General features: G+C 43.6%; 1 protein-coding gene across 6 annotated transcripts in view; it reads left to right on the forward strand.

Annotated features, from left to right (window-relative positions):
* The window catches only part of ACAP3 (ArfGAP with coiled-coil, ankyrin repeat and PH domains 3), a 129,982-nt gene that overhangs the window by 48,616 nt on the left and 59,801 nt on the right, over nt 1-21,565 (forward strand). For 5 of the 6 annotated variants that reach the window (XM_069948760.1, XM_069948763.1, XM_069948764.1 and 2 more), the window contains exons 2-4: nt 7,171-7,228; nt 8,966-9,085; nt 10,376-10,429. In XM_069948760.1, coding sequence (XP_069804861.1) covers nt 7,171-7,228; nt 8,966-9,085; nt 10,376-10,429 — 232 coding nt within the window. Of the gene's footprint in view, nt 1-7,170; nt 7,229-8,965; nt 9,086-10,375; nt 10,430-21,059; nt 21,144-21,565 lie in introns of those variants that run through there. The other variant, XM_069948766.1, reaches the window with a different exon arrangement.

The raw sequence follows: 21,565 nt of genomic DNA on the forward strand, positions 1-21,565 counted from the left end.
CTCACTTCCTGTTCAAGTTAGGAGACAAGGGCAGATAAATGGTAGATGGCATAGATAGATAGAATCGGGTAGCTGGGAGGAAAAGAAAAAAAAATTAAAGATGAAAACCTTATCTGGCTGATACTGCAGGTTGCTATTTTCTCTGCAGTGGCCACTACAGGAGGAATTTAGTATTACAAGTGACCAATTAAAACTACATGGATGGATTAAATTGAAGCTAATTGTGACTCCCTGGTGGCTCATAGAGGGCAGGCCAAAGCAACTACTCAGTTTATTATGTCCTAATACCCTAGTGGAAACCTGATCAATATCAGTAAAACAAAAAAAACCTACATGACCATCTAGAAGATTCTTTGAAGTCATATTGTCAACCCATTTCCATGGGGCCTACAGCGCCAAATTGGGGGCGGAGATATGGGGTTCCACTGCCACTAAGCCCCACCCCTATGGCACTGTCCACAAACAATAACATGCATTTTTGAGGGGAGAGACCACAAAGAAATCCTTTAAATGGTAAGATATAAAATGTCGACAATAAAAGGTTAAGAATAGTGCTAAGAACTCCGCATATGCAAAGGGGTGACAATATTCCTTTAAGTATTTTCATTTTATTTATTCTTTAGCACAGGTAGGACACCTAGAAAGGGATTGTCTAGATGGGACGACTCCTTTCGGACAGTTTATGGCCTTGTTTATAAATTCCCCCATAACCTTGTTCTATGTAGTCTATGTAATTAGCCAATGGTCAGACAGTGCTATAGTGCTCTATTATTGTGCAGCATGTAATAAGACTGCAATTTGATATAATTGATACACCTACTTGGACCTGTTGTACAGGTTTGGTTTACGAAAAATTTACGAAAAAAAATTCCCTGTGTTAATGGATGTGAATTAAAGCGTCACAATAAATTAAAAAAATTTTGAAACTCAAGACCAGCCGAATCAGCAAGTCACTGACTAAGGGGAAGAATTATCAAACATGGTGTAAAGTAAAACTGGCTCAGTTGCCCCTAGCAACCAATCAGATTCAACTTTTCATTTCCCAAAGAGTCTGTGAGGAATGAAAAGTTGAATCTGATTGGTTGCTAGGGGCAACCAATCAGATTCCACCTTTCATTCCTCACAGACTTTGGAAAATAAAAGGGGGAATCTGATTGGTTGCTAGGGGCGACTGAGCCAGTTTTACTTTACACCATGTTTGATAAATCTTCCCCAAAGTTCCTATAGATACCGACACTATGGTGATCCATCACTATTTCGGTTCAGGATTATATAGATAGATATAGAGAGGGTTGCGTGATGGTGCACTCTCACAGTGGCCATAATCTTTTTGCATGTCAAATACTAAAGCCTTCATTGTGGTTTCTGCTTCCTGTTGGCATTGAAATGCGCCGGAGTTTACATCTAGGCGGCATGTAGGATAAGTGCTCCAGCAAAGACTTTGCAGATCAATTTAGAGTACCCTGACTGCAGATGAGTTAGCAGCTCTCGGCCTCCAGGGTAATGTTACGTGACTAAGTCCGTCTGAGAGCGGTCAATTACATCTGACTTGGTGTGCTAACAAATGGATGCAAATGGCAGGAGCGCAAACAAGAAGTTTTACTACTCTTCTCTAGGCGGAGTGTTAGCGGTTTAGCTTGCTGTTCCTGGTGCAGGAAGAGGGTCCTATTACATGGGCCGATGGGGACCCGATAATAACTGTAAACAAGCGCTGATCTGCTAGATCGGCGTTCATTTACTAGGTCTATTACACGGCCCGTTAATCGTTTAACCAATGTTAACCATCGTTACCAATGTCCTTTCAGCCCTTTAAACGGCATACATTACCTATCCATGGTCCAGGGCTCCTCTTGCGGTCCGCTTCTCCCCAGGTCCTGCGGGCTGCAGCTTCAGAGTAGCCTGTCTTAGCTGACAGGCCACTCAGCCAATCACTGGCCGTGGCAGTCCCTGCCTGTGATTGGCTGAGCGGCCTGTCAGCTCTGAAGCTCCAGCACGCGGGACCCGGAGAAGCAGAGCGCAGGAGGAGCCCTGGACCATGGATAGTTAATGTATTCACTTTGCAAATTGTCAGCTGCCGGCCACACACCGCTATTACACGTAGCGATGCGCAGTCGGCGCCTGACAATTATAGGCCCAAACCTAACCTCGTTGTCATCGGCTGATCATTATGTTTAATACATGGAACAATAATCGGCCGGATAGGGCTGATTCGGCCGATTATAGTTCTGTGTAATTGTACCCATAGAAAGCCAGTGATTGTTACCCATGTAGCAGATTTTTTTTTTTTACTAGATTTAAAATTTTTTTTTTTTTTACAAAGTGGCCACCTAAAATACAAGTATTTAAAACAGACTGAGGGTATGTTCACTCTAAAGAACATGCCCGGAATCCGCTGCAAATTTGCAGCGGATTCTGCTTCAAATTCCACCCGTAAAATATGAACTTAGTATAGTCCCATTGTTTTTCGCAGGATTTCTGCACTGTTGTTCACACGGCGGAATGTCCGTATTGAAAATTCCGCCGCGGATCTGATTTCCGTTTGAAGAACATGTTAAATCTTTGGGCGGATTCTGCTAGAGGCATCCTATAGAAGTCAATTGGGCTTGGATTCTGCTTGAAAATCTGCCTGCATTCCGCTCCTATTCTGCCAGAGATGAGTAGGCTAAGAATTTCAAGCAGAAAATTTTCCTCTTTTAATTCCTCCCTGAATACTCGCCTATTCCTCAGTGTGAATATACCCTGAGAGAGAACACGAATGGCTGTCCTGTATGGAAGCTTTTAGAGACTAACGCGAAACACACAATTCTAGGATGGTTCTGGCCCCAACTGCAAGGCATGCACTTAGGAGAGAGGCGGATCAATAAGTGATTGAGGACGGATTAAAAAAAAAAAAAAAAAAAAAAGAGGAGGACGAGGAAGCAGAGAGCGGGAGGATTTACGTGGTTTTCTGCTATGCCGGAATGGGATGGGCACATGTCTACGGCAAGAATAGCCTCAAATGTTTGTGGAGGAAACAGGAAAGTTCTCATCCCTCTGTCAGCAGCTCCAGTCCCTGGCACAGGGTCATGTTATTGTTGTACGTAGGTTTCGGGTGGCAGCTGGGGATCGTGAGACCTCTTTTGCCCTTCAGTATTGATGTGGAAGCTTGTTGTCTCCAGACATTACTGCAGGACAGTGTCTGGACATTAGTCTGATCAATAGCACAATAGCATTTTATTGTCTTTTTTATATGTGCAATACCCGTCAGTAGCATTAGGTAGTTTCAAGGACATGATACCTTTCTTAAAGGGGGACTCTGGCAAAATGTTTTTCTTTCAAAACAACTGGTGTCAGAAAGTTATATAGATTTGTAATTTTGCTTCTATTTAAAAATCTCAAGTCTTCCAATAATCAGCTGCTGTATGTCCTGCAGGAAGTGGTGTATCCTCTCCAGTCTGACACAGTGCTCTCTGCTGCCACCTCTGTCCATGTCAGGAACTGTCCAGAGAAGTGGCAAATCCCCATAGAAAACATCTCCTGCTCTGGACAGTTTCTGACATGGTCAGAGGTGGCAGCAGAGAGCACTGTGTCAGACTGGAAAGAATACACCACTTCCTGAAGGACATACAGCAGCTGATAAGTACTGGACTTGAGATTTTTAAATGGCAGTAAATTAAAAATCTACATCATTTTCTGGCATCAGTTGACTTGATTTGTTTTTTTGCCAGCGTACCCCTTTAACAAGTAGAAATGTAGCATTGACTAACTGAAAAAGAAAACAGATAAATTTTAAGATTACCCAGGTCTCTTTATCAGGCAGTTATGTATGATGACAAGACCTGGTAAGTTATAAGCAATTTTGTTCGTAGGAACTGAATGGGGAAAACTATAATCTCAGAAGAAAGGCTGGACGTGCCCGGCTGCACAACATGTATCACTGGGTGCACAAACATAACCTAAGTGCAACACACACACACACACACACACACACAAAGGAAAAAGAGCTTATGTTATGGAGGCAAGACTGGCCCAATACATATAACACAGGTACCAGAACACCAAAACAACTGGCCCACTTGGGATTAAAAACACTTAAAATACACGATTCCACAGGGATGCTGGGTATAGCGACTCCCTAGATAGCAGCCCTGTACAAATGTAACAAAACGCAGTATAGGAAAGTAAACAGCCTTGATAGCCAGAGAGTGCAAATCCATATGATAAAGTACAGTGCAACCCCAGCAATAAATAAATGACCAATATAGAAAAAGAACAAAAAAGGAATAAATGAATGAAAACGATCAAATGCCGACATGGGTCACTGAAGAAGTAATAAGGCAGGGAGGATACGGGATACGGTCCACAGACTTCCTCAGGGGAATATACGGTCTTTTTCCATAGGAAAAATTAGAGCTTTTTTCTGTTCTTGCATAAGCCCTTAGGAGAATATAGAAATGAGTGTGTATAAGATATCATTAGCATGGAGCTTCAGTGGGTTCTCAATGTCCAAAAGCCCCATAAAGAATGAATGAATGGACGTCGCTACTCCATTCATTTGGAATCAATTGACCTTCGTTCTCGTGATCAGTCAGCTATTTATAGGTCATAGAGATAGCTTTAAAGGGGTACTCCAGCGAATATCTTTTTCTTTTAAAGTTATATAGATTCCTAATTTACTTCTATTTAAAAATCTCCAGTTTTTCCATACCTATCAGCTGCTGTATGTCCTGCAGGAAGTGTTTTATTTTTTTTTTCAGTGCTCTCTGCTTCCACCTCTGTCTGAGACAAGAACTGTCCAGAGCAGGAGAGGTTTTCTATGAGGATTTGCTACTGCTCTGGACAGTGCCTGTCATGGACAGAGGTGGCAGCAGAGAGCACTGTGTAAGACTGGAAAGAATACACCACTTCCTGCATTACATACAGCAGCTGATAAGTACTAGAAGACTGGACATTTTTAAATAGAAGTAAATTAAAAATCTGTATATCTTTTTGACATCAGTTGATTCGAAAAAAAGATTTCCAGACTACTCCTTTAATCTTGGGAAACCTCTCTAGGGACTATATATAGGGGTTGTTCAACATAAAGGTGGCTGCTTTCCTCCAGAAACAGTGCCCCCTCTGTTACAGGTTGTTTCTGGTACTGCAGCTGGGCTCTTAAAGTGAATGATACTGGTTACAGTGGGATTCCATGGCCATTCCTTGGAGGAATTGTAAATGTAAAGGTTTTCGGTCATTGAGGTTATGATAGGCTTCATAACCAGTCACCTGTCTAGTGGATGCAGCTCTCTGCGTGGATTTGATGGTGGTCTCTCCCTCTCTCCTGGAGGGTCTCGTGACAGCATTGAATTCTTTCTGGTTACGAAACGTGTCTTTGTGATGATAACAAAGAGCAGCGAATCTGTCCTTTGTTTGAGTCAGCAGGATGGAGCGGTGCCTGCATAAGCCAAGTGCTTGGTGTCATACAGAGTGCTGAGCGGACGACCCATTCTAGAACGGCCATCTCATTCTATTGTGTTATAGTCCTCACTACAGGAGATGTACAATGGGGAGGGAGGTGACTATAGTCTGTGGTATACAGGGTGAATAGTGCAGAACTGGATATGAGATACAAGTCTCCTCATATGCTTTCTCAACCAGTCACCCGAATGTAAAGCAAACCTATATACCAGTATGGGCAGGTGGGGTGTATTACTAGGAGGATCAGGGGTGTGGGAGAGCTAGGTGATCACTCATCATGTAGTAGCTGTGGTATCTATATAACCCTGTGTATGCCAAAGTCACGGCTGCCATGTTTGAGGGGTCCAGGATGGGTGTGACGCAGCTGTCGTGTAATGGATCCTAATGCATTGCATTGATTTTCAATAGCTAATGTTTGTTAGTTATGTTTTATCCTGGGGATATTGACATTTTTCTGTGTTGTTGGAGTGCCCATTTTGTGTTTGCATAACAACAAAAAAAAATCTGCCATATTGAATTTTCTTTTTTTTTGTCAGTATGTTTAGTTCATAACAGTCTGACAGTTTTGCAATCTAATTTAAAGGGGTTCTCCCATAATTCCAATCAACTGGTAAATGAAAGGTGTATGTATAATTTAAAATAACTTCCATGTCAGGAACTGTCAAGAGGAGTAGCAAACCCCTATAGAAAACTTCTCCTGCTTTGGACAGTACCAGAAGTGGACAGAGGTGGCAGCAGAGAGCCCTGTGTCAGACTGAAAAGAATACACCACTTACTGCAGTTTTTAAAATAGAAATAATTTATAAATCTGCATAACTTTCTGAAACCAGATTAATCCCCCCCCCCACAGAGTACCCCTTAAAATATCAACCGATACTGCACTTCCTGTTATCACTAAGAAAATGGCTGCCATCACCGATTTTAAACTGATAATATCTCTCTAAATAAATAGGATAACATTATTATCCCATATGAATGTGTGAACAATGTTAAATCATGGGTTGAAATCCACTTTTATTGCACCTTTAAAGTGATGTTGCTGCCGCCCCCCCCCCCCCCTCAAACTCTATATGTGCGTTTTCAGCACCATTTAGAAATTTACTTGCTGCACAATTCATATTTACCTGAATAAAATATTTATTGTCTTTCTGATGTGGACAGTGTCATCTGGGCAGGGCTTTACAGCTTTACAGCCTCCCTTATTCCCGCCTACATTGGCGCCATAGTCCCCGCCTCCTCTGTGACATCATTGGAATGGGCTACTCCTACAGCAGTGGAGGCCGGCATTCATCTTCTGTGCTGCAGGCGCGGTAAGAGCAAGTAAGGATACAGCAACGTCCCTGCCCGACCACTCCTGCGCCGCAGAAGATTAATCCCGGCCTCCATGGCAGTAGGAGTTGCCCATTTAAATGATGTCACTTAGGGGGTGGGGACTACAACGCCGACATAGGCGAGAAGGTAGGGCTGCTAATCCCCGCCCACATGACACTGTCCACCAATGATAAAAAGCAGTTTTGACCAGAAACACAACAAAGCCATGTTTTATACAGGTAAGTATGAAGTGTGCGGCACATAAGCTTCTAGATAGTGCTGAGAGATGCACATATCCATAGGGGGTGACAGTATCACTTTAAGGTTTTATATAAGTGGCATAACGATAGCTGTCCTTGTATAAGTGCCTGCATTCTCCGAGCGAGCACATTAACCAGCGTCTCCATTCTTTTTTCCCTACAGGGCAGCAATAGATGAGGTGGAAACAGATGTGGTAGAGATTGAAGCCAAACTTGACAAGGTGAGGAATATGGAGTGCGCTGGCGGCACCTCAGGGTCACCATTGTCACACACATCCAGACTCCTTTTAGCCATTGCCCGACACATGACAGCACACCAGTGACCAACCTCGCCGCTGCCCCCTACGACCCCAGCGCAGAGGCAGCGTTAACACTGACAGGTGGCCGACTCAACATCTGCAAGCAGTGAGCTGGAAACATTCCTTAAAATGTTTTCCAAAGATCTGTAGAGCATGTAAGACGTTGTGCTGAGAGAGCATTCCCGGCCTATGAGTATCCCGACTTCTCTGTGTATCCACGTATCCTGGCTCTGGCCTGACCCACTGCCCGTCTGGACGCCAGATGACAAGGAAGCCGTCCCCGTGTCTGCACACAAGACACCCACATTTACTGTCTCACACACAAACACAAGGGGAGATAAACAGAGCCGCGTCTATGTGTGCGAATGCCGGCCAATAAAACTATATTCATTAGGAGTCGGAACTGGCAGGAGCTTTGGTCCAGATCCCACTGCGTTCATACAACTTCCAAGTGGATGTATTTGCTTTTTAGAAGGAACCATGGGGACCTGGGAGAGTAGGTCTACACACGTTAGATGTTCTGTGTATGGAGATTTCTCCCCCAACTATTATCTTTAGGGTGCATTCACACTTACAGGATCCGCAGCAAATCTGCAGCAGATCCGCAGCAGACTTGATGGTGCAGATTTGATGCTGTGTTCAGTTATTTAAGTGAAGTCTGCTGCAGATCCGCAGCAGAAAATCGGCTGCGGATCCGGTAAGTGTGAACGTACCCTTACTCTTGTTTCAAGGAGAAGGGTGAGAGCCACTGTGAAACTTTCAGATATCTCTATACTATATACTCTACATGCTCATAGACGTAGCAATGGAAGCCAGAAACAATTGAAAAAAAACCCATCCATATTCAGGCATATCATACAGGTACAGCAGTGGGATCATGTGGTCATCAGCAGGAGGAAAGTTTTTCTGGATTGTAAAGTGAGTGCCGTCCTTGGCCGGAATCAGAGAAAACTCAGTTTACACCTAAATCACCACTATCTGTATAAGACAAAGTGAAGGGACTATTCCTGATGGTGTTATAGAGACCCCTCTGAGTTTTGTATAGTCCCCAAGAGGGGTCTAGTATTACTGCCTGCCCTAGAAGGTTTACTCCAGAGAAAAACTTTTTTTTACATCAACTGGTGTCAGAAAGTTATATAGATTTGTGAATTGCTTCTATTTAAAAATTTGAAGTTTTCCATTACTTACCAGCTGCTGTATGTCCTGCTGGAAGTGGTGTATTCTTTCCAGCCTGACACAGTGCCCTCTGCTGCCACCTCTGTCCGTGTCAGGAACTGTCCAGAGCAGTAGCAACTGCCCATAGAAAACCTTTCCTGTCATGGACAGAGATGGCAGCAGAGAGCACTGTGTCAGACTGTAAATAATACACCACTTCTTGCAGGACATACAGCAGATGATAAGTACTGGAGGACTGGAGATTTTTTAAATATAAGTATTTTACAAATCTGTACCCCAGAGGTACCACTTTAAAATGTCACTGTCGTTTAGAAACAACTTTTTGACATGTCATGATCCAAGAGAAGTGCATAGCAGCACGCTTCAAACCCCCCCATCCCATCCTGATGATTAACAACCTTGGGATTTTTACAGAGGATATAATAGAAGTTCTCAGTCACATTTCTTGTACTTTGCTCTCACGTTTCCTTTCTTTTCTTCTAGTTGGTGAAACTATGCAGTGGCATGCTAGAAGCTGGTAAAGTCTACCTTACAACCAATAAGCACTTTGTAAGTGGCATCCGAGACTTGTCCCAACAGTGCAAGAAAGATGAGATGATCTCGGTAGGTTCTGCTGTTTTTTTGTGGAGGGATTCTATTAATGCGCTGCCTTTTATGTTATCTCTAAGTTACACAATATAAATGTATGTATGGATTTAGCTTTTTCCATGCCCCAGGACTATCATGCAGTCAAATAGAGAAGACTGGATAACACTAAGTGATTGGGAGTACTTTGCCTTTAGAGGAGAAGTCCGGTGAAAATTTTTGTTAAAGTATTGTATTGTCCCCAAAAGTTATACAAATCACCAATATACACTTATTACGTGAAATGCTTATGAAGTGCTTTTTCCCTGCACTTACTAGTGCATCAAGGCTTCACTTCCTGGATAACATGGCGATGTCACTTCCTGGATAACATGGTGATGTCACTTCCTGGATAACATGGTGATGTCACTTCCTGGATAACATGGTGATGTCACTTCCTGGATAACATGGTGATGTCACGACCCGATTCCCAGAGCTGTGCGGGCTGTGGCTGAGGATGATGGCAGGGGGATGCTCAGTGTCCCTCCAGTGCCCTGTGTCCCTCAGTGTCCCCCTGCCATCATCCTCTCCAGCAGCCACAGCCCACACAGCTCTGGGAGTCGGGGCGTGACATCACCATGTTATCCAGGAAGTGACATCTTCATGTTATCCAGGAAGTGACATCTTCATGTTATCCAGGAAGGGACATCTTCATGTTATCCAGGAAGTGACATCTTCATGTTATCCAGGAAGTGACATCACCATGTTATCCAGGAAGTGACATCTTTATGTTATCTAGGAAGTGACGTCACCATGTTATCCAGGAAGTGAAGCCTTGATGCAGTAGTAAGTGCAGGGAAAAAAGCTCTTTATGTGCATTTCCCGTGTATATTGGGGATTTGTATAACTTTTGGGGGGCAATACAATACTTTAATAAAACATTTTACTGGACTTCTCCTTTAAGTCATAAAGGGGCTGTCTGGACAAAAGCAACATTTTTACGAGGGATGGTGGTTGTATAAAATATTAAGCTATACTCACCTCCCATAGCTGCTGCGCCTATAATTTCTTCCCCTTCATTGGTCTCTACTTTTTCCTTGTTGCACGCCATCCCAACCCCACAGGACCTGCCTGCTCAGCCAATGAGTGGCCACAGCAGCATCAGTCACTCATTGGCTGTGTGGGCAGACACTGGTGGAGGCGAGTATAGTATTTTTGTACAACCCCCAGCCCTTAAACAAATGTTGTTTTTTCCTGGGCAACCTCTTCAATTTTTTTTTCTTGGGATATTTATTTGAACTGATGTTGTTTTTTTTTTTTTTTGTTCAGGAGTGTCTGGACAAATTTGGGGATAGTCTCCAGGAAATGGTCAACTACCATATGGTGAGAAATACAGCATTTCTAGTGTATATTTCCTCAGCGCTAACCATGATACAAATATTGTTTCTTTTAGTCTTTTACAACTTACATACACCTACTTCGTATATAGATATATTGGGTAAATTTGTATAAGCAACAAAATGTTTTCTAGGACTTGATGATCTGTCCATTAGATGGGTTATTGGTATTTGATCAGAAGGGGTCCAGGTTGACTTCCAGCTCCCCTGTCAATCGGCTGACTGAAGAATATAAGGAGTGCCACCACTTTAATTTGTACCTGTGCTTAGTCCCCCAGCATAGTCCTATTTATTAAATGAGACTGAGGTGCAGTTACTGCTGAGACTCATATAGTTGTTAGGGTAAGAAGACACATGGTACCTTTCATATATCCGTCTGAGCTTCCAGAATGTAGAAAATTCCTCTTATTCTCTAGTGCAAAGTGTCCAAGAAATGCTGCAAGCTAGAATGCCTCCTCTCTCCCCCTCCCATCCCTATCACTCATTGATTGACATCCAGCCCTGTTTATAAATCTTGCTCCTGCTATTTGTATGCAGAGTGCAGGAATATGGAAACAGGGTTTGGCGTCTAGCTGGTTGTCATTCATGTGGGGATGGGAAGGGAAGCAAGAAGGTGTTCCAGACCTCAGCACTTCAGGGGCTTAGGTAAACCTGTTTGACACTTGCACCACTTGTTCTGGAAGCACAGCTGGATATATGAAAGTCACCCTGTGTCTCCTTGCCCTAACAGCTATAATGGGTTTAATAGTTTAAAACATGAATTGCAGCTGACACATTCAGCCAGTGACAATTTACTAGAAGTAAATTACAAATCTCTGGCACCAGTTGATTTGATTTTGTCCAGTACTTATCAGCTGCTGTATGTCCTGCAGGATGTGATGTATTCTTTCCAGTCTGACACAGTGCTCTTTGCTGCCACCTCTGTCCATGTCAGGAACTGTTTAGAGCAGTAGCAAATCCCCATAGAAAACCTCTGCTGCTCTAGACTGGAAAGAATGCTACTTCCTGCAGGACATACAGCAACTGATAAATACTGGAAGACTTCCTCCCTTTTTGAATTTTGTCACTAGATATACAGGAATCTTGTCTGGTCCAGTGAGGCCTCTCAGAATACATTTGGACCGGTCAGATCCATTACGGCACCATGACGCCAGTGTGAATAGAAGCCTGCACTCTTTACATGTCGCTGAGAAGGAAGAAGGAAAAGTCTTCCCTTTATCCTCCTTCTCTCCGCTGGGATCTGAAAACAACGCAGGTGTCGGGAAAACCTATGACTTCTCTGTTTTTGCTAAACTGCAGTTTCATAATTTGCCTAGTGGCTGCCAGGAAGCCGTCAGTGTCTCCTGGGAGTTGTAGTTCACCTTCAGATGACGCACACAGATATCCTCTTTCACTTTTTTCGCAGCTCTTGTCGTCAGCGGCCGGGGTTAAACGGCCAAGCAGTATGGTGTGCTCCGCTTCTATGTGAAGCACTCATCTCATTTGCCTTCGGAGACTAGATTATTCCAGGGATTGCTAAGCACATCTGCTCGCCCGGCTGGGTGTTGCATAATCTCGGTGACGGCGGCGCCAGATGTTACACTCTACACAGACCAGGAAATGAGAGAGGATCATGTCATCGCGTTCCAATTTTTCACCCTAAATCAGACAAGTGACATTTTATGGGACTCGGCACACCCAGGGATAAGTCTTAGGGAGACTCCGGATGATCATATTTTAATGTTAAGGATGTGAGGGTGATAAGTGACCCGGGTGGGAACATAAGCGGGTGTAACGCTTGTCACTTGAGGTTTGATCATTCCGTCTGTCCCTGTCAGGAACTGTCGAGATCAGGAGAGGTTTTCTCTGGACAGTTCCTGACTTGGACAGAGGGGGCAGCAGAGAGCACTGTGTCAGATTGGAAAGAATACACCACTTCCTGTGGGGCTTACAGCAGCTGATAAGTACTGGAAGACTTGAGATTTTTAATTTGAAGTAATTTAGATGATTTGAAACAGTGTTTTACTCCCTTTAAGTTCTCCCCTTAGATACCTTAGTACCCCTTTAAGCTATCTAGTGCCTCATGTTGAGATGAAATAATCTCTCAGTATTTCTATAGTTCTGTCTCATTCATTGCTTTCCCAATACTGGCAGTGCGTACGCTCTCTTGAGAATTGGTGACCACATCAGGTGGGGTTGGCTTACGTCAGCAAACACTTTTGAACTTGTCTGAAGTTGACCATACACTTAAGCCGTCTCCTTTCTGCCTCCCCATGCACTTGCATACTAGACTAGACGTGTGTTCTGTAAGGGGGAATTGGAGTAAGCTGCTGCCAGACACCCTAGACGGTGGCTTATATCTCCAGTGAACAAGGCCCAGCTTCTCTCTCATGACATCTGCCATACACATAAGGTGGTTTGCCAGTCCCCCTATAATTGTTGTGTTTGGCTGACATTAATCTAAGATATATGTATGTATGTATATATATATATATATATATATATATATATAATGTCACCTTTTAGAAATACAATCCACTTAAAGTGTCCTTTTAAGAGGTCCCATTAGTCGTGAAACCAGTCTAGACTCCCAGGATCCATGGGTATCCCTTATCCGCATTATAGGGGATCACTAGCTGATTGGTGGAGTCTGAATGCAACGTAAACGCACAGCTGGCACTCCATTCTTTCTCCAGAGGACATACAAACAAAGCAGAGTTCAATGCCCAGCAATGTTTGGAGCCGAGGCCCCATAGAAAACAAATGGCGCATGTATGTGCCCTGCCGCTACATCTATTTGGAGGAGAGGGGTCCTCATTGCTCAGGATTGAAGGGAGTCCTAGTGGTTGGAACCCACTAATTGTCACCTATCCTGCGGATAGGAGACAACTTTTGAATCTTGAGATAATCCCTTTAAGCTGTTGGTGAACACTCATTCGGCTAACAGCTACTTTCCCAGTCCCCCTTTACATAATGTGTATTAATAGGAAGATGGAAGACAGGCACTACCAGCCACCTTCTCAGAATTGGCATCCAATGTATCCTATCCTATTTCTCCTATCATCTGCCATTGGGGAAGAGACGGTAGGCCCCCATACATATGATAGGTATGATTAGCCGATCCCACTAAAATGGAGGTTTTGGCTGACACATGTCCAATAAACGATTTTAGAAGCTCTCCAGCCTAGTGCACCAAAGGTTGTCACTTGGAGAACACAGAATACTTGAGGGGTACTCCGGCGAAAAACTTTTTCTTTCAAATTAACTAGTGTCAGAAAGCCATATAGATTTGTAATTTACTTCTATTTAAAAATCTCCAGTCTACCAGTACTTATCAGCTGCTGTATGTCACTGTTTGACACAGTGCTCTCTTCTGCCACCTCTGTCCATGTCAGGAACTGAAAAGAGCAGTAGAAAATCCCCATAGAAAATCTTTCCTGCTCTGGACAGAGGAGGCAGCAGAGAGCACTGTGTCAGACTGGGAAAAAATACACCACTTCCTGCAGGACATACAGCAGCTGATAAGTACTGGAAGACTGGAGATTTTTAAATAGAAGTAAATTATTAAACTATATAACTTTCTGAAAAAAAGTTGATTTGAAAGAAGATCTTCGCCGGAGTACCCCTTTAAAAGGTGATAGTGATCAAAAAACTCTCTATCACTTCCCTCCTATAGGATGGCTTCTCCCGGAGCCCATGTGTTGCTGTGAACGCAGACAGTGCACATGTCACGAGACAGGGATGACTTCCTTTCATATTCTTTCTTTTCCGCTTGCACAATTTTCCTATTGTTCTTCTCGCGTTGAGCTTTGGAACGCAATGAGAGTATTTTTTTTTCTGGACGAGCCCTTGGGGCTTTCATTTGATCAAAATTTGTACTTCAAAGTTGCTGTCATCATGTTTACAGTCTGTGGGTTACATCACTGCGCCGATTCTGTCCTCATTCATTAGTCATGTAACACGCTGGAAGCCTATTATTTGCAACTTTTCCTCCTAATTAAAGGGGCATTGTACTTAAAGGTGGCCTAAATATATACTGTGCATTGTCTGTAACGAGTAGTAGGAAGAATACACATGGCTGAGAAGGGAAGCCTGCAATTAATATTGGTGGGGGGAAACTAACTCTAAAAGTCACAGCTCCACTACGCCACCATTCACACAGTTATAATGGATGTGATGGCGGTTCAGCTTCTGTGACTTTATGCCTATTGCTGAGGATTACACACACTGTTCTTAGGGCAGACAGAGATGGTACTAGCTGCAATGTCCATGTGATACTGTGCAGTGATGCATCATGGGATTGATAACTGATTTAGGCTATGTTCACACTGCGTATGAATCCGTCCGTAGATCGTACGCCGCCGTACATGTGCGGCTGAAACTACGGGCGTGGGAAAAATAGACATGCGGACGGATGCATACGCACCGCGAACATGCGCCCGTAGTAGAGTTATGCTTCCCTAGCTTGTTTCGAAGCGATCTGAGGCAGGTCATTTACTTGGGAATCTTCGCCCAGCCCCGTAAACCACACAGAACCTTTTGGGTCGAAAAATCAAGTTCAATTTGGCTGAAATAAGTACTCCGTACGGGACCGCATGGAAATCCACGGCCGTGAGTTTCAACATTTCCGTCCTCAAACAATGGTCTTGTTCATTTTTCACGGCGCCGTATACGATCCGGCCATAAGCTCATACGTAGTGTGCACTGTGCGGGCGTATATCGTATACTTTCAAGCGAACGCATCAACCACAAACCTACGTACGTATATTCGCGGTTCGCACTACGGACGGATTCATACGCAGTGTGAACATAGCCTCAAAAGGGAGAGAATAAATGCTTAACGTATCCATTTTTAAATGGTTACATTAACATACACGAAAACATGATCAACGGACTGCAAAAACGCAATGTGAACCCAGCCTTAAAGGGGTTATCCAGGTTTATAAACCCATGGCTGCTTTCCTCCAGAAATAGCACCTCTCCTGTCCTTAGTTTTGGTGCGGTTTTGCAGCTCTGTTCCATTGAAGTGAATAGAACTGAATTGCAAGGGGGTGTTGCTGTTTTTGTTTTTTAAAAAAGTGTCAGTGCTTTTTCTAGTCCTAGTTAACCCCTTTAAGGTTGTAAAACTAAATGTGAGTTACCTATCGTCTTTACATTTATCATTTTTAAAAAAAGCCTTTTTTAGTCCATGTTTTGAGCTTTAAACCAGTCCAAGTCCTGTGTGTGAACATAGTCCTTAGGGCCTTATTACATGGAGCGATATTTGACCGATTCAGCCAGTTATCATTCCGCGTAATAGAGACAACGATCAGCTGAGGAAACGATCATCAGCTGATCGTTTCTTTAGGTCCAGACCTAAAATCATCCGCTACCAACCGTGCTTCAGTACGTGTAATAGCGATGCGTGGCTGACAGCTGACGACTGAACAAACAGTTTATACATTACCTATCCATGTGTCTGGTCTTCTCCTGCGCTCTGCATGCATCCCAGCACCATGCTCTGCAGCTTCAAAGCGGTCTGTCTGAGCTGACAGGCTGCTCAGCCAATCATTGGCCACTGTGTTCCAGGGCAGTGATTGGCTGATCAGCCTGTCAGCTCAGACAGGCCACTCTGAAGCTGCAGCGCGAGGTGCCGGGACACATGTTTGGGTAAGGGCTGCACAGACATCTCTAACGATGTCCATGCAGCTCTTGCTAAACTATTATCAGGCCGTGTAATAGGCCCAGTTAACGAGAGCTCATTTACAAAATTGATTGGGCCTTCATCCATCTTTGTAATAGCACCCTTAAGGCCCTATTCCACGGGCCGACTGTGAGGAGCAAACGAGCGCTGTCAGCACTCGTTTGATCTTCGTTCCCCGCTATTACACGCGGCAGCAGCGAGCGGGTGAGTGCAGGATTAGGCGTGGGGGGGGGGGCTGTCCGGGTGATCTCTAGATCTTCTGGGCAGCCCATAGGGGATAGTGACAGTCTGCTGCCGCCGCTCCTGTTCTGAGGGGTGGCGGCAGCAGATCGCTGCTATCACAGTCGTTTGTCTTTCAACATGGTTGAAAAACAAACGACAGCAACGATCAGCTGACATGAACGATGTCGGCTGAACGTTGCCTTCTATTCCACTGGACGATTGTCGGACGATGATCTTTCCGTGGAATAGGGCCTTTAGCCTTTGCACCGTCACTATTAGACAGTCTCAGTAAATCGGAGCCAATATGCTTGCCCTATATATCTCATTTATACGCAACATATGAAGCCTGATGTGACGCACAGAACTGAGCTTGTCTTCCCATTGCGAGGGAGTATAAACGGATTTAGCCCTAGCTCGATATAATCTCCCCATCCCCGGAATAGCAAGAGCTGACAGCCAAGTCTCCAGCACTCAGCCATTGTAAAGAGCTCCAAGCCTCATCTCGCTGCGTCAAAAGCAGCAGATCCCCAGGTTTAGAGGTGGGAGGCAGCGGAAGGTCAGACGGCAAATCCCATCTAATTTCCTGATGACTTAATGTAAAGGGTTTAGGAAGAGACGGCAGCAGTGGCAGCAGGCAGGGAGTGGTGGGGGCATGCCTGCAGAAGAGCTGCCACACAGGAAACATTTGGATATGGAATAAGCATGCACTGAGCTCTTCCTTATCTCCCCTCAGAGCTATTGACAGGAAGGGGGTCTTCCCTCATCCTGTCTCTGAAGGCGTGATAAATGCAGAAGGGGGGAGGGCTTCACACTGATGGAGGCCCGGTAGTCTTGCTCTCACTTGAAAACACCTAGGTGGCCTTGTTGACAAGCATCTACACATTCACTGACAGCAAAAATTAGGTCAGATTTCCTCACGTCAGTGTATTTTACAATGGGCCGATACATAGGGGGGAGATTTATCAAACATGGTGTAAAGTGAAACTGGCTCAGTTGCCCCTAGCAACCAATCAGATTCCACCTTTCTTTCCTCACAGACTGTTTGGAAAATGAAAGGTGGAATCTGATTGGTTGCTAGGGGCGACTGAGACAGTTTCACTTTACACCGTGTTTGATAAATCTCCCCCATACTATGTATAATATTGTGGAGGATAGTGGGTGATTTACATAGGACTGCATTGTTGAGCGATGAAAAAGGGGGTAACGTTTATGGCGACTTGGCAACGGCAACAGGGTTCTCCATTCAGCTGTTCAAAAAGTACGGCCCCTATCATGCCTTCCAACCAGGGGTAGGGTACCATGGCTCTCCAGCTGTTGCAAAACTACAACTCTCATCATGCCTGGACAGCCAAAGCTAAAGCTTTGGCTGTCCAGGCATGATGGGAGTTGTAGTTTTGCAACAGCTGGAGAACCAAGGTTCCCTACCCCCTGCCTTACAAGAAGTACATGTCTAGGCTAGTGGTTTGTAATCTGTTATAAAACTACATCTCCCATCATGCCTTACAACCTTACGTCAGCAACCTGTAATCTGCAGCTATACAGTTATTGCAAAACTATAACTCCCAGCATGCTGTAGAACCTTAGATTTGTGATCTCTCACCTGTGGCTTTCCAGCTGTTGCTAAACTACAACTTCTATCATGCCCTACAACCCTATATTAGTGATCTCTCAGATTTCTAGTATATTGGGGGTTGTAGTTTTGCAACTACTGGAGACCCCCTGGTTGGAGAACACTATCCTAGGCTATGGAATACAAAATAATTTCATATAAGCTCCTCTAGTTTTTGCCACTTGTGTAGCCAAATCCACATTTGGGATCCAGACACTGTAAAACTACAACTCCCATCATGCCCTACAACCCTAGATGAGTGCTTTTTATCCTGTGGCCTAGCAGCTGTTGCAAAACCACAACTCTCACCATGCTCTTACAACCCCAGATGGTGGTCTCCAACAGGTGGCTTTCCTGCTGTTTTCAAACTACAATCCGCATGGTTCTCACACCCGTGGCACATTGGGAGTTGTAGTTTTGCAACAACTGGGGGGGGGGGGGGAATCAAAAATTGGGGAAACACTGAATTGCAAGAAATGGATCAGACTGTAGGGATTTGGCTTAGGCTGGGTTCACACTACGCTTTTGCAATCCGTTTTTTTTCTTCCATTTTTTTGCAAACAGGATGAAAAACAGATGGAGGAAACGGATACATGTGTGTGCATCCGTTTTGATCGGTTTTTCCATTGAATTCCATTATAAAAAACGAATCAGAACGGATGCGTTTTTTTTAACGAACACAAAAAAATGTTTTTGTGTATGTTAAAAAAAACCATCCGCTTTGATCCGTGTTTTTTTTTTATTTTTTATAATGGAAGTAAATAGAAAAACGGATCAAAACGGATGCACACACATGCACATGCATTTTTTTTTGCAAAAAAACGGATGAACAAAATGGATTGCAAAAATGTAGTGTGAACCCAGCCTTAGAGATAAGTGAACCTCGAGCATTCAACACTTGATTACCAGTGGCTAAAAAAAGTCGGATGCAGGTCAAAGACTGCCTGGAAAACATGGATCACAGGTTCACACTGTGTTAAAACAACGGCCATATTTCATAACAACAGCCATTACTTCACAAATAACGGCCGTTGTTTTTACACAATGTGAACCCAGCCATAGGCTGTTTCTATGCTTTTTAGGACTGCATCCAACTTCTTTAGTTAGCGGTAATCAAGTGTCGAATGCTTGAAGTTCGCTCATCTCTTGTTCTTATAAAGTTACTTCTATGATAGCCTTCTATGATAGCCTGGGTTCACACTACGTTTTTTGCAATCCGTTTTCTTCATCAGTTTTTTGCAAAAAAATAAAAAATGATGAAAAACAGAGGTAAAAAACGGATGCATTTGTGTGCATTCATTTTGATCTGTTTTTCCATTGACTTCTATTATTGAAAAACGATTGTTTTTTTTTTTTTTTTTTTTACTGGACACAAAAATGTTTGTTTATGACTATGTTTATGTTTATGGCTGTGTTTTTTGTGTACGTTTTGATCGTTTTTTTTAAATGGAAGTCAATGAAAAAACGGATCAAAATGGATGCACACACATGCATCCGTTTTTTATCCGTGTTTTTTTTTTTTTTTTTTTAAACAGATGAAAAAAGTGGATTGCAAAAATGTAGTGTGAACCCATTGAATGTATGTGCCCACTTCATGGAGTTCTGTATAGTCACCTATTTGGCACATTCTATGGTAATGATCAGTATCCTGGACAGACAGGCCCGGTAATGCATCACATATAGTCACGTTTGCTATTATGTGGCACTTTGTCAGCATGTTTATATGACTGATCCCCTGTTAGTATGATCCATCTATATACAGCATTCCACTCCTGGCAGCCTAGCTCGCTGTTCCTACCATCCTGTAATACTACTCCTAGATCACTGCCCTCATCATCCATACTGTTACATAACCTAGATGATAAGCAGGTGGTGGTGGCCTCCGCATGGAGACGTTGTTCTTTTTTTGCGTGTCCACTCTCTATAGCTGGACTCGGCTCCTGAGGCTGAATCAGTAATGAGTCAACAGTGATCGCTCCCAATCCAGAGCGTGTGACGGAGCTGGCATGCCGCTGTGTTGGCAGATGTATGTCTTTGATGTTAGAACAACATGGGCCCGTGTGCGTGAGGCCAGGATACAGAGGATGTAGCGGAGCTGGGCCGCCTTTACACTGTTTGTTTTGTGCGTTGTGATAATTCAGGGAAGATAATCTGTTAGGGTAGATGAAAAACACATTAATTCATCTGCTTGTTCTGGGCTAAGGAGTCCAGTGGGAGGTCTTATTACTCATTGACAGCCTATTCAATGCGAGTGTGCATTCAAAGGTAACTGTCAATCACTAATTATGACCGCCCACTGGACTCTTACACCTAGAATAGGCAGAGGTTTAAATGGAAAATTACTGATTTTTTTTTTTTATCTATCTACTGTATCTATCTGTCTATCTATCTATCTGGATGGGGTCCCTTGAAAGGGCATCTATACTTAAATGGGCATTTAAAAAAAAAAAAAAAAAAAAATTAGTTTGACCCACCAAAAGTTGGTGGGAGTTCAGACTCCCTTAGGGCCCTTAGATTATCGTTAAGTTGTTCGAATCTAAACGATAATCGTTCGGTTGAATAGTAGTTAACAATTAACGACCAGACGAGAAATCGTTGATTGTTTAATAAGACCTGGACCTATTTTATCGTTGCTCGTTCGCAAATCGTTTGCATTGAATAAGACGTCGTCGCAGTAGTGACGAACGCAATAGCGTCGTTTGGATTGTTTATCGTTAACGATTATGCGAACAATAATCGTCCCGTGGAATAGGGCCCTAAGTATTAGTCTGGATGCAAATTATACTTTGTAGTGTTATAGTCAATGGCAGGGGTAGGGAACCTTGACTCTTCAGTTGTTACAAAACTACAACTCCCATCATGCTTGGACAGCCAAAGCTAAAGCTGAATTGATGGGGCCTAGTGGCCTCCAGGATTTGCAGCTCTAATAAAAATCACTAATACCCAGTTTGTCCCTGTAAACCATGGACAGGATTATTTCATCATTATTTATTGATTTACCCCACATAATGACTGCCCCCTGTAGGTCACCAAATGTCGCACTTGATCGTCTCTCGCTATGACCTAACCTGACAGCTGCAAGAACGTCACTAATCCTTATGGCAAGCTGTTAGTAGAGGTTGTATACCATCAGTCATGGACCGGGCAAAGTCCTGGCCTCTGAGGTCCCGTATCACCACTGAGCTGCTGCCATTCAACAATGCTCAGGTAATACGTGTGAACTATATAAGTGTGTCTCCTAGAGCTGCATGGTGGTCTCACAATCTCCTTACTCATGGTGTAAGCCTTGGGGATGACATCAGCTTGTACTATGGGACCCTCCTCCCATTGATGATGTCATTGGGGAGGCATTACCTAGATATTTCCTAATGTAATATCTTCATAGGTCAGTGACCCTAACTGTAAACACAGGATTTTCACAGCAACCTATATGACGCAGCCCCTGTATGTCTTCTAATCCCATATCCAATATAAAGAAGAATATGAATGAGGCTTCTCCTATAGTAAACATGCATGTGTTGTGCTTAATTTTACTGTCACTTGTGACTAATTTGCCATTGTTTACATACCATATGTCACTACAAAGTAACGTGGTGCACGTGTGGGCGATCGGGCCTTCTGTTCGAATG

The sequence above is a fragment of the Dendropsophus ebraccatus genome, chromosome 12, assembly GCF_027789765.1.
Source record: "Dendropsophus ebraccatus isolate aDenEbr1 chromosome 12, aDenEbr1.pat, whole genome shotgun sequence".
Lineage (NCBI taxonomy): Eukaryota > Metazoa > Chordata > Amphibia > Anura > Hylidae > Dendropsophus > Dendropsophus ebraccatus.